The sequence below is a fragment of the Ictidomys tridecemlineatus genome, chromosome 2 (assembly GCF_052094955.1).
Source record: "Ictidomys tridecemlineatus isolate mIctTri1 chromosome 2, mIctTri1.hap1, whole genome shotgun sequence".
Classification (NCBI taxonomy): Eukaryota; Metazoa; Chordata; class Mammalia; order Rodentia; family Sciuridae; genus Ictidomys; species Ictidomys tridecemlineatus.
This window is the reverse complement of record NC_135478.1, coordinates 76,596,435-76,608,957: the sequence shown is the minus strand read 5'-3', so window position 1 is coordinate 76,608,957 and position 12,523 is coordinate 76,596,435. Positions and strand designations below refer to the sequence as shown.

The window sequence follows — 12,523 nt, the reverse complement described above, 5'->3', positions numbered from 1 at the left end:
GTACACATAAAGCACCTCTGCTGACACTGAAGGACAAAGAAAAGTGTTGCAAAGAAAAGCGTGTGGCACTATTTGAGTCGCGACCTGAATTGGTCACTTTTTTTTTCACAGAACAGTTTTTACTTGAAAGAACAGCTGAACGACAAGCTATGGGCACTGAGACTATGTTTCACATGTTGCTTCCGAAAATTAATGAAGTCAGTCTGCCACACCAGAGAAAACCACTGATGCTACTTGTTGCCAGTGATAAAATCTGAGCTGCTAGCTGGGCAAGCTTGGCACGCCGTCACCCCAGCACCTCGAGGCTGAGGCAGGAGGAGCGTAAATTCAAAGCCAGCCTCAGCCACTTCACGAGGCCCTAAGCACTCAGCAAGACCCTGACTCTAAATAAAAAGGGCTGGGGATGTGGCTCAGTGACTCACTGCCCCAGGATTCAATCCTGGAACCAAAAACAATCAGAGCTTCTAGGTGAAAATTAGAGTTTGGGAAAATCTGCATGTGCCACTGTGAGTCTGAAACATTCCTACTTAAAAGACTTTTCTACCAAGTGCAGTAAGGATGTGAACAAATACAGTGTTTTTATACTGTAGAATGAAATGTGTCAACACATGGAAAGCTGCATGATCATCAGGCACGATGTCCAGAATCTCAGCACCAGGTACAAGTCCATGCAGGGCTGGGCTGGGGCTCAGCGGGAGAGTGCTTGCCTAGCACCTGTGAAGCGCTGGGTTTGATCCTCAGCACCACATACAAATAAATACATAAAATAAAGGTAGATTTCATCTACAACTAAAGAACAATTTTTAAAAAAAAGTCCATTCAAAGTGTGAATTAAAGCCAGGCGTGTCATCATGTGCCTGTGATCCCAGCACTGAGGCTGAGGCAGGAGGATCACTTGAGTCCAAGAGTTTGAAAGCAACCTGGGCACCATAGCAACCCTCCCCACCCACCACCACCCCACCAAAAAAAAAAAAAAAAAAACCTAAGTGCAAACTAGACACATAGATATTAATATAACTAATTAGGGAATATTCATTAACATGGTTTCAGATATACATTCTAAACGACATTTAAGAACCTATTTCTTGGCTGGGGATATAGCTCAGTAGGTAGAGCACTTGCCTTGCCTCGCATGCATAAGGCCCGGGGTTCAATCCCCAGCACCACCATAAAAATTAAATAGATAGATACTACATATTTATTTCATTATTTGTACATAAAAATGATATTTATTTTATTATTTATAAATACTGAGATCTGTGTTTCACATATTTATATTTATTTACATTAATTTGTTTATCTGCTTATTTATTTTGTGGTGCTGGACACTGTGTATGCAAGGTCTCTACCAACTGAGCTATATTCCCAGCCTATGATCTTTAATTTAAAAAAAAAAAAAGAACTTAAGTAATTACTTAAACCAGGCATAGTGGCACACTCTTATAATCCCAGCAGCTCCAGAGGCTGAGACAGGAGGATTACAAATCCAAAGCCTCAGCAACCTAACAAGGCTGTCTCAAAATATAAAATGAAAAAGGGCTGGGGGTGTGGCTCAGAGGTTCAATCCCTGATTTAAAAAAAAAAAACAAAAAAAAAAACTATTACTTGTTGCATTCAGCCAAGTCTGGAAGGAGAATATCTACCATTAACTAAAAGACTAGTACTAAACAGCCCTTTCTTTCCTAACCTCATCGGTGTGAGGCCAAATTCTCTTTATATTTTCCAATGAGAATAATCATAGCAGATGAAGAAACTGACAGAAAAATTCAGTTGTCTTCCATTAAGCGAACTGAAGAGACAGCAAAAAGAGAAGACCGTACCACTTTTCTCACTAAACTGTTTTAGAGTTTGGAAAACAATCATTTCTCCAAGAAATGTTGTTTATGTTAAATGTAATGGACATTATTTTTAAAGAATTAACAAAAAATATTTTAAATTTCTGTTTTTCTAATTGGATGAATATTGATATAATCCACACAGATGAAAGCTCTTTGGGGCTTCCCAGTTTTAACAGAGTAAGGGGATGCTGCGACCCAAAGGCGTGAGAACCGCTAATCTAGAGAAACTTGCTGATAACGCCAAGGTCGCGGGTCCGTTCCCCGACGGACCACCAAATGCCGCAGTCTGGCTGGGCACAATTCAGGAGCCACTTGTCAAAAGAAACTAACTTTATTTTTAGAACTACAAACGCCAAACAAAACAGCTCCTCAGGAAAAAAACCCTCAGAGCCCAACTGCCACCACCGGCTTCCACAAGCCTCTCACCCCCACACCAGCCTCTCAACCTCCCACAATCCTCCTGCTCTTGAGGCCAATTGGCTGGGTTGTGTGGGCAGAGCCAAAGAAGTGCCCCAATGAGCAGCTCTGTGGAGGAGCCAATCAGCTAGATGTTGCTGGGGCCGCTGTGAGCCAATCATCAGCTGGCAGTCTGAAGGGCAGGGAACAGCCCAATGAACATCACTGCAGAGGAGCCAATCAGCTAGATGTTGCTGGGGCCACTGTGAGCCAATCATCAGCCAGCAGCTGGAAGTTTGCTGGCAGCTGGAAGTTTGCTGGGGCCCCTTTGGCTGTGGCTCTCAACATCAAAACAGTCAACAAGCTCCAAAAGTGGCCCTCTCTGGGGTCAGGGTAAGAATGTCCATCATAGATTTTTCTATCATATATTTTTGTCTCTGTGCTTTTTCAACTTGAGCACAATTGCTTTTTTAAATAAGGGAAATAATAAAATACTCAAAAAAGGAACAAAGTAGTACAGAAATACATATGACATGTAATATCCAAGACATACTGAACAGAATAGCTGGTCACATTCTCTGTCCCTTCCCCATGTGATAAATATTAGTGGACAGATCGTCTAATTCCAACAGTTTTAAAGGTTTGAAAATTATGTACGCTATAACTGCCTTTCCATTTTAAAGAAATTTGAGCACCAAAAAGTCTCAAAAAATACACCCCAAAACCCTAACAAACAAGCTAGAGATGTAGCTCGGTGACAGAGAGCTTGTCTGGCATGGCGAGGTCCTGGGCTGTGTCCCTACTGCCACAAAAATAAACATGAACTGACCCTGGTTAAGTATGAGTCACAAGTTTTCAATTTCTTTGAATTTTCTTCTCTTTGCTTTTTAGTGCTATTTTCTTATAAAATCAAATATAATTTTTTAAAATGATCCCAAAAGAGTCAAATAAAATATTCATGTCCAAATAAAAGAACAAAGAATTAAAAAAAAAAAAAAAGAGCCCCATGGCCTGAAGAGTCCCCCACAAAATGCTATTAGCTTCTCCAGCCCTGCCCACTGGTCAGACAGGGATAAGGACGGCCAACGCAGCAGGAGTCACCCAAGACACCCCCTCCAGCCCCGGGTGGTTACCTTTCCAGGTTGTAGTACTCCAGCCACATGTTGGCGTACTTGGCGTTTCCTTTGGTCATGATGCTGTCCCAGAGTTCCCGAGCTTTCTGCATGTTATTGCACAGTCGCGCCTGTGAGGCAGCAGCAAGCCCAGTGAGGAAGGACCCGGCCATCCCGACATCAGCACTGTCACAAAGCCTGCTCACAGACACGCCTGAGGAGCCCCCCACTGCTACCAGTGTTGCATGCACTCCAGAGGGTTCCAGGCTTCCCCCTGTGACAACAGGCCAACCACTGGTGCCCTCTGCTGCAGCAAGCCTCAGAGGACCTGCCGAGGCCTCTTGTGAACAGAGCGGCACACTCCAGCGCCCACTCAAAGCATGGGAGGAGGGTCATTTGCTTTCTGTTTCTACTGAGCTTCATTGCAAGGGTTCAAGTTCAGAGCAATGCACAGACAGAACGACTGACCTGGCATTAGACACCAGTTAATAAGCCCCCTGACCTAAGGCCCCTAGCCTGAGCATGTTGCCCAACCTCTCTGAGCCTGGGATCCTCGTCCTTAAAGTACCCACAAGCCAGACCACCTATACGGAAACTACCTGACAAGCGTGAGCTGCTTTGGCCTGACTCGCTCAGAGAGTACTCCATGGCTCAATCAGTTTGATGTCCCTGGATCGGAATAACATTCCCTATATCCACTCATATTTTTGCCAAATCATCCTCTTCTGCCTGGATTAAGACCTGAGCAGCGCAGACAGCCTCTGTGCGACTCCCACACGCAGCTTGCTCCCGCAGAGGAAGCAACAAGGGAGGGGGACCTAGCACTAGAGGACCTAGCCACACGGCCCAGAGGCTGTCCCCACCAAGACAAAAACAAATGTTCAGGGTGGGGCTGGAGCTTGGGCTCAGTGGGAAAGCCCTCGCCTGGCTTGTATGAGGCCCTAGGTTCGAACCTCAGCACCACATATAAATACACAAAATAAAAGATCCACTGACAGCTTTAAAAAAAAACAAAAACAAAAACAAATGTCCACCATGCTAGGTAAATAACACAAATCCTTAAGACTCTAGAACACCCCGGGATTCTAACTGTATTCCACAACACTATTAATAAGGACCCTTCAGAGGTGAATGAAACTCAAGAAATGTCCACAGGTTTACCTCGATCCTAGCCCAGTTTTGCATGATCACGCAGCTCGGATCTCCACTCTCATTGAACCCTTTAAGAATGGAATTAGTGCAAATCAGAAAGGAGTCCGAGGCAAACCCTGTCGGCTGGGCAGGCAGGGCAGAGAGGGCAGGAGGGCAGGGAGGGTAGGAGGGCAGGGAGGGAGGGAGGGTAGGAGGGCAGGAGGGAGGGAGGGTAGGAGGGCAGGAGGGTAGGAGGGCGGGAGGGCAGGGGGGCAGGGGGGCAGGGAGGGCAGGTGGGCAGGGAGGGCAGGTGGGCAGGAGGGCGGGGGGCAGGAGGGCGGGGGGCAGGCAGGCCGGACTCACTCTCCTCGACCTCCTGCTGCAGGTGCTCCAGAGCGCGCGTGAACGCCGACCGCAGCTCCTCCAGCTCCTTGCTGGAGTCTGTTGGAAATCGCAAAAAGGGTCATACAGAGTCACCCAGGCTGCCACTTTTTTTATTGTCATTTAATCCTATACCTGCCTGGAAACCCAACCTGCGCCTGGCATCAGGCAGAAGACCAGAAACAACAGCCCCATCCCAGCTCTTCCCACAGAAGGGAAGAATGAGATTGGGGAAGGACACAGTGGGGACAGAGGGCAGAGCCAGAGGTGTGCACTGGGGACGTGGGGAATCACAGCAGGATGGGGGTCTCCCCAAATGAGCTGGAGGCCAGAAGAAGCACGGCTGAAGGCCACCTGCACAAAATAACCACCGTGAGGTGCCCAAGCACATGTTGGGGTTCCTCTTTTCTTTTGGGGGAGCAGGGTTGGAGCTGGGCATCAAGCAGGGGTCCTGCAGAGAGCCAAACAGCTAAAGGACATCATCAGCCTTATTTTAAAAACTATCTGGAACTTATTGAAAAAAAAAAGAGAGAAGAAGAAGTGAAAACTAAGAGGAGGCTGCAGGCTGGCAGGAGCCACAGGAACCTTGGGCACCTCTCCACAGTGCACTGATGCCCGGGGGTGGGGGGTGCCAAGGCCTGGCCTGGGGTAAACCATGGCACCCAGGAGGTGTCGGGAGAAGCCCAATTCCAGGAAGAGCGGGTGCTGCGGTACCTTGCTTGAAGTCCACCCTCCTCCTCAGGTAATCCAGGTACGCCTGCCAGATCTCCACGTAATCGGTGGCCTGGATGAAGCCAGCATTCAAAGCCTTCTCAAAGGTCACTGAAGTTGGAGAAAAGGTCAGGATTCAGTGCCAATTCAAAAAGATGCTCATATAAAGTTAATAAGCTCTGCTGACTACAGAGCACCTCATGACTTAGAAAACAGAAGTGAAATAAGCTGGAGAAAAATGCTCCAAAGGGAGGCTCACACGACACCACAGACAGTGCTCTGGCAGGCCTCACTCCACAGACGCCCTGCAAGGAGAGTCCAGGATGGAGAACAGACCACCGCTTCTTTACAAATGATCCCAATTAGTCTGAGCATGTTGGAAAGATCTAGGAGCCACCAACATAGCCAGCTTACCTCCACTCAGAGCCCCTTTGGTCACTAGTACTCAATATTCCAAGAAAACCCTAGGGAATGCTGACTTCATGACTTTTCCCAGTTCCATTTCTCAGTTGGGACAAAAAGCTCAGAAAGTCTTCCCACAAAAACACACGCACCAGAAATCACTCGATGCTCAACTCCATGCCTCTCCATGGCCAGGAGATAGCGGCTCCACAGGGCAACAGTCCAGGGGCAGTTCCTAACAGCACGGCTGTGTGCAGACAAAACCAGATCCTTCACTTTCAGCTGCCGATCCTAGGAGAAAGAAGTCCAGGGTGAGAAGACAAAATGTTCTTGTTGAGACTTCATCATCGGGCTGGGGATGGGGCTGGGGCTCAGCTACAGAGCGCTTGCCTAGCACATGTGAGGCACTGGGTTCAAGTCTCACCACTATATATAAATAAATAAAATACAAGGTCCAGCAACAACAATAAAAAAAAAAAAACTTCATCATCAACTAGATACTGTCAGCACAATCAAGTGACAAGAGAAATTTCCATTATTATGTCTCTTTTGCCAGGGAAGTAGATAAGAGAGGAGTGGGTGGGGAGAACCTAGGTAAGAGAGGCTTAAAAGACATCAACCAATCCTAACATGTGAACCATGTCTGGATCCTTTTATATAAAAAGGATCTTTTGTATGTACATACAGAAATATTTCTCAATGAAATATCATTTTTGGATATGCTTCAAAATAACACAAAAGGGGAAAGTAGTAAAATTAAAGATGAACCCAGAATACAGCCATAATAGTTAACCACTGTTGAAGATGAAGACAGATATATAAGCCTTCATTTTCCTAGTCTGTCTACTTTTGTTTATATTTTTTCTATAATCAAAAGTTAAAAGAAAAAAACAATTCATTATTAAGTCCTCAAGAGTAGGGATACAAGCACATTTTTTTACACAGTTAGTGATCAATAAAAAATAACTTCAAACCGGGCACATTGGTACACACCTATAATCTCAGCGGCTCAGGAAGTCAAGGCAGGAGGATCAAAAGTATAAGGTTAGCCTCTGCAACTTAGCAAGACCCTGTCTCAATATAATAAAAAGGATTGGGAATGTAACCTAATACCTTGAGTTGAACCCACAGCACCCCTGGCTTCCATCTCCAGTAACAAAAATTAAGATAAAAATAACCTTCAAATACGAGAAGAAATCCCTAAGCAAAGTAACAAAGAGTCTGAGAACAGGAGGATAGAGAAGGGGGACAAAGGCAGCAGGTTTCTTTTATTTTTTTGAGGAGATGAGGATTGAACCTACCAGAGTTCTATCACTGAGCTACATATTGAGCCCTTTTTATTTTCTGAGACAAGGTTTCACAAACTTTCCTAGGCTGGCCTTCAACTTATGATCCTCCTGCTTCGGCCTCCCAAGTCACTGGGATTACAGGTGTGCGTGTGCCACTGCACCCGGCACATGCAACTAACTTCTGGCCGTCTTAATGATGCCCTATAATCATATTCTGGCAAAAACAAAACAAGGCAGAACGGTTATCTTACTAGGTACTGACTGTAACGGATCCATAAGTCTGGGACGAGGCAGTTCTCGACAAGGGCCCGCTCAAAGATCAACTGAATACGAGCGGGGTCGCCCACCTTCATCTCGAAATCGATGTACGCTTGATATTCTGCCAACCTCGGTGCCTCTGCTTGCAGCTGGAGCACAGGAAGATTGTACATGGGTTTAATTCAGTTACTGGACACTGTCAGGAAACACAAAACATCTCCAAATAAAATAAATGTTGGCAAGAGTGGCTATGCCAGGAGAAGAATCACCAAATCCTCCCTCTCGGGACTAATCCAAGACAGGTGGGTACTTTGATGAGCACAGCCCTAGTTTTCTCCTCTGGTCCAAAGTGCCCCCTCACGGCAACAGTTACAAAGGCTCCAAAACTGAATACATTCCTGGACCACGGGGAATTTAAAGTGGTCACCAGTCAGAAAGTGAATGAAAGAGCAATGACCGCTGCCCATCATCCTTCACCACAGAACTCACTGAGCCGCATAAGGGCAACCCAACTGGAAAGACCCTGTGCCTGTGCTGTAGCAGGTAGCTCACTCCAAACACCGGCTCCCACGGGGCACAGGCCCAGGGAAAAGACAGGGAAGCTGGGCTGGGTGCACCCAGCGACACAGGAGCAAAACTCTTTTTAGACAGCATCCTCTGATTCAACTTGTTTTTTCTTCAGCCACACTGCACTGATGGCCATGACAAAACTCAGCTGGTGAGCACTACTCCTTAACAAGGTTCGTGACGCACACATACAACCAACCTTTACAGGTAAAGGGCGGGGGGCACCTGCAGGCTGAGCAGGGGGGGCACCTGCAGGCTGAGCAGAGGGCATGCCCTTTCTGCACAGAGACATGATGCTATAGCACCTGCCTCCTGTGTGATGGCGAACCACCCAAAGTGTGCCACTGAGAACAGCGAAAACTGCTGGATTAAATAGTTTTAAATCTTCCTAAAAAATTAACAAACTGACAAAGGAACAGGAAATACTAAGGAGAAAATCTAACGGAGGGCAGCAGGCTAAGCTGCTGAGGGGAGGTTGAGCTTCCGATGGCTCAGCAGACAGTAAGATCTGATCTCACAACCATCGCACTGCGAGTCTCACTGCCATCCGCATCTTGCCTTCAGGGAAGCCGAGACACAGGGGCTCACTCCTCACCAGAGTCAGAGTGAGTGACAGGACCAGGGCTCACCTAGGCAGCCTAACTCGCAGTCGGTGCTCCACTCGCTGTGCCAAAAAGGACTAAAACATTGTGGATGTGTAACTGACGTGATTCTGCAATCTGCATTTGGGATAAAATTGGGAGTTCATAACCCTCTTCAATCTAATGTATGAAATATGATATGTCAAGAGCTTTGTAATGTTGTGAACAACCAATAAAAAAAAAAAAAAAGGACTAAAACAGAATCCAGAAGCCCACAAACCTCCAACAGGACCAACAAAGAGACAGTCACCTCTGGACTGCAGACATCCAGTCAACCAAGGAGGACTTAAAGTCAGGCAGCAGGACAACAAAGCTGGCCGGGCCAAGCACTTGCCCAGAATGTGCGAGGCTCTGGGTTCCATCCCGCTGCCTGCAGCAGCAGCAGCAGCAAAGCAAAGCAGACAAAGAGGGAGGAGGAAGAGGAAGAAGAAACACAAAGACTTCAACAAGCAGGAGGCCGGAGGCTGGAGGCAGGCAGTTACCTTCCCGACGGCAAGCCCAGAAACCAGAGCCGGCCTGCTGCTGGCCAGCCACTGAGCACACAGCTGCCGGGCACCGCCTGCAGCCTGAGTGACCAGGGAAGCCAGACCTCCCAGACGACACTCCAGCCGGGATCTCAGCTGAGACTCCAGGATCCAAGATGGAAGGAAGGCAAAGAAAGCAGGAGGGCATTCGCAAACGAACTGGGAGCGTAAAGCGCACTGCTAATCATGACGCCAGCTCAGAGCAAAAGGCAAGGCGGAGGGAAAAAGAGAGCGTCCATCTGCCGGAGCAGGGGCGGGGTGCCACTCACAAATAATATTGTCAGCACCACTATCCCGAAGCCCCCAGAGCCTGATAATAAGAAGCCAGCAGGGCAGGGGCACGTGCAATCCCAGCAGCTCAGGAGGATGAGGCAGGAGAGTCACAAGCTCGCGGCCAGCCTCAGCAACCTAGAAAGACCCTCTCAAAACAAAAAACACCAAGGACTGGGGATGGAGCTCAGCGTTTGTGAAGCAGCCCTGCATCAATCCCTGTTCTACCCAACAGACACATTAACAAAACAATTCAACACATTGGTTGACTAAAAAAATTAATATAAAATATTGATTGCATTTTATACACCAAGAAAACTAGAAAATAAAAATCTCTGAAAACATCATTTAGAAGTACCTTCAAAACAAATACATCTAAAAATGTTTAAAACATTAGATTAACTTGTAAAATTATTAGAAAGCTTTTCAGAAAGACCTAACTTCAGAGACCTATAAAATGGTCACAGATTGGAAGACATAGATTTTTCCTCCAACTAATCTACAGATTCAATATGATTCCAAATGAAAACTCCACAGAATTTTAAAAGCTAACTCTTAAGTTTAATGGAATCACCAACAACTAAAGAAAGCCAAGTTCCTCTGAAAAGGAACGAGGCGGGGAGGACTCACCCGTCCCAACACATCCTGAAACCACAACACTGGCCCAGCACGGCGAGGCCCTGGGTCCCATCCCCGCTGCCCGCAGCACAACACAAGCCAGCAGAGACCCCCCCCCCGGGGGGCCAGGCAAACAAATGGACTGTTAACCTGTGACAGAAGTGCCACTGCACACCAGCGGGAGGAGGGGGTGGAATTACAGGAGCCGGGGCTGCCACCCGTCTCCACTTGGGAACCGAGCAGCCAGCCGGCCTCACACCACCATAGACCAATATGGTGAGTGAGGGACCCAAACATCAGACAAAGATGAGGCGACCACGAGGAGAAGAGAGCTGGAGACAGATGTAAAAGACAGGAGAGACCTGGTGTGACCACAGAGGCAGCACGACCCAAAGGGAAAGAAGGACAAGCCTGGCCAGAGTAAAGTCACGACGTGCTCATCCAAAGACACCACTAAACAGGACACTGAAAAGAGGAGCCACGAGCGGGGGTGGAGGACAGTAACATGTACAGCCAAGAATAAGCGCTCCCAAGAACCCACCAGAAACAGACAAAAACAGGAAGGACTGGGGCGCAGCCAACCCCAGCACAACTGGGGGAGACAAACAGGTGGGAGGTCAAAATTTTATGGGCACTTCACAGAAAGGGAAATTCAGAAAAAGGCCAGTGAACATAAAAAGATGTCCGACTGCATTAGTAATCAAGGAAAATGCAAATTAGAATTATGATTTCAAACATACCAGAGTTTGGCTACAATTTAAGTGTGTAAAAGTGGCCAGAGCAAGCAATTCAGACGGCGCTGGCTGAGTGCAAACAGACCACTGAAACACAGGCATCGCCCGACCATCCAGCACCTTCATGCCCAATACAGACCTCAAACCTCCCACGTGTCCACCACAAGACACAAACCAGGATGTTCAAGCAACAGCGACCCTCCTACCAAAAACCTGGAACCACCCAACTGCCCACCAGCCACACGGACACACCAACTGTGACACACACAGACAACCTCCTAGCAATGACAACGAATGGACTGTCCTCTACTCCTCTACATGAAGCCCCAAAACGTGTTGGATGAAAGAAGATATACAGCAAGAATACATTATAAATTTAAACACAAGCAAAATTAAACAATATATTAATTAAGGATGCATTCATAGATTGTAAAACTATAAAGAAAAGCAAGGGAATGATTATCACAAAAGTCAGGAAAGTGATTACCTCTCGGGAGAGGGAGGAGAAGGCAATCGGAGAGGGGCACATAGAAGACTTCTAAGGTACTGGCAATGTTCTATTTCTTAACCTGGGTGGTGGGTACATGGATGTTCGCTTTATTATACAATATAAACTGTAGGTACACATTATAATACTCTACATACTGCACAATAAAACATACTTTTCAAGATACTGTTAACTTGCAACTATCCATCAGGGAAATGTGTGCAGAGAGAAGTTCCCCATAAAAGCAGGACACTCACCAGAGCTTCTTCATAGGGCTTGTACTTCTCCAACTGCTGCAGCGCCTTGTTATAGCTCTGAACGACCGACTCTGGTATTGGGTCTTCTGACCATTCTTCATACTCGGCGAATGTGGCCTCCATATCTATCAAAAGACGAATTCAGCCCCATGGATCTTGCCACTGGGTTTTATCAACCCAAACATAGAAAATGTCATGGACTCAAGTGCCACTAGGCCCCTCCGATACCAATGGCCACAGCAGCTCTATAGATCACATTCTGAGTTCTTTTGCTGAGCCCAGGTTTGGCCTTAGAATCTGTGTCAAAGTGACATGCCAGACAACTCTACCAGTCAACTCATCAGTCACTGAAGCTGTGGGCGACACTTACCTAGGGCGTCAGGGCTGATTCTAACACCACACACCCATCCCCTCATCTGCACTCGCAACTCTACAAGGCAGGCGCTATCATAATCCTCATTTTGCAAATGGAGAAACTGAAGCAGAAAGTTAAGTGACTTCTCCACAGGTAACAGCAGAACAAGGCTTTGAACAGGACAGTCAGGTCCAAGTTCACACTCTAATCACTAAGCCAGGCTGTCTCCCAGTGGTGTGCAAGATGAAAGCTACAAACCAGTTCAGTTCTGACCTCTGCCGCATGTCACCCAATTAGACAGCCTCCTTCTAGTACGTTCAATACAATCCAAATAAACCGTGAAGTTCAAAGGTGAATAGAGCTGGGCTCAAGCAGAGCTGCCCAGAGGCTCTGAGTGTGTAACCGTGCGCTGGGGACAGATGAGAGGACAGCACCAAACGCTTCCCACACTGGAAAGTCCTCCAGTGCTGCCCTTGCTCAGAGTTCTAATGCCAAAGGCTCACCTCACCAAAATGTATTCAGCCAAAAGAGAGACTCTTAAATTCAAACCTG

General features: G+C 47.0%; 1 protein-coding gene across 5 annotated transcripts in view; it reads right to left on the bottom strand.

Annotated features, from left to right (window-relative positions):
- Sart3 (spliceosome associated factor 3, U4/U6 recycling protein) overlaps window positions 1–12,523 on the bottom strand; it is a 39,455-nt gene that overhangs the window by 9,874 nt on the left and 17,058 nt on the right. For 3 of the 5 annotated variants that reach the window (XR_013434664.1, XM_021719998.3, XM_005340097.5), the window contains exons 6-12: window positions 11,617–11,741; window positions 7,512–7,667; window positions 6,124–6,262; window positions 5,573–5,680; window positions 4,841–4,918; window positions 4,508–4,566; window positions 3,368–3,477 (exon numbers count right to left, since the gene is read on the bottom strand). Coding sequence is in view for 4 of the 5 variants with exons in the window: in XM_021719998.3 (XP_021575673.1) it covers window positions 3,368–3,477; window positions 4,508–4,566; window positions 4,841–4,918; window positions 5,573–5,680; window positions 6,124–6,262; window positions 7,512–7,667; window positions 11,617–11,741 (775 nt within the window). In the remaining variant the exon portion in view is untranslated. Of the gene's footprint in view, window positions 1–3,367; window positions 3,478–4,507; window positions 4,567–4,840; window positions 4,919–5,572; window positions 5,681–6,123; window positions 6,263–7,511; window positions 7,668–11,359; window positions 11,442–11,616; window positions 11,742–12,523 lie in introns of those variants that run through there. The other 2 variants (XM_078038972.1, XM_078038973.1) reach the window with 2 other exon arrangements.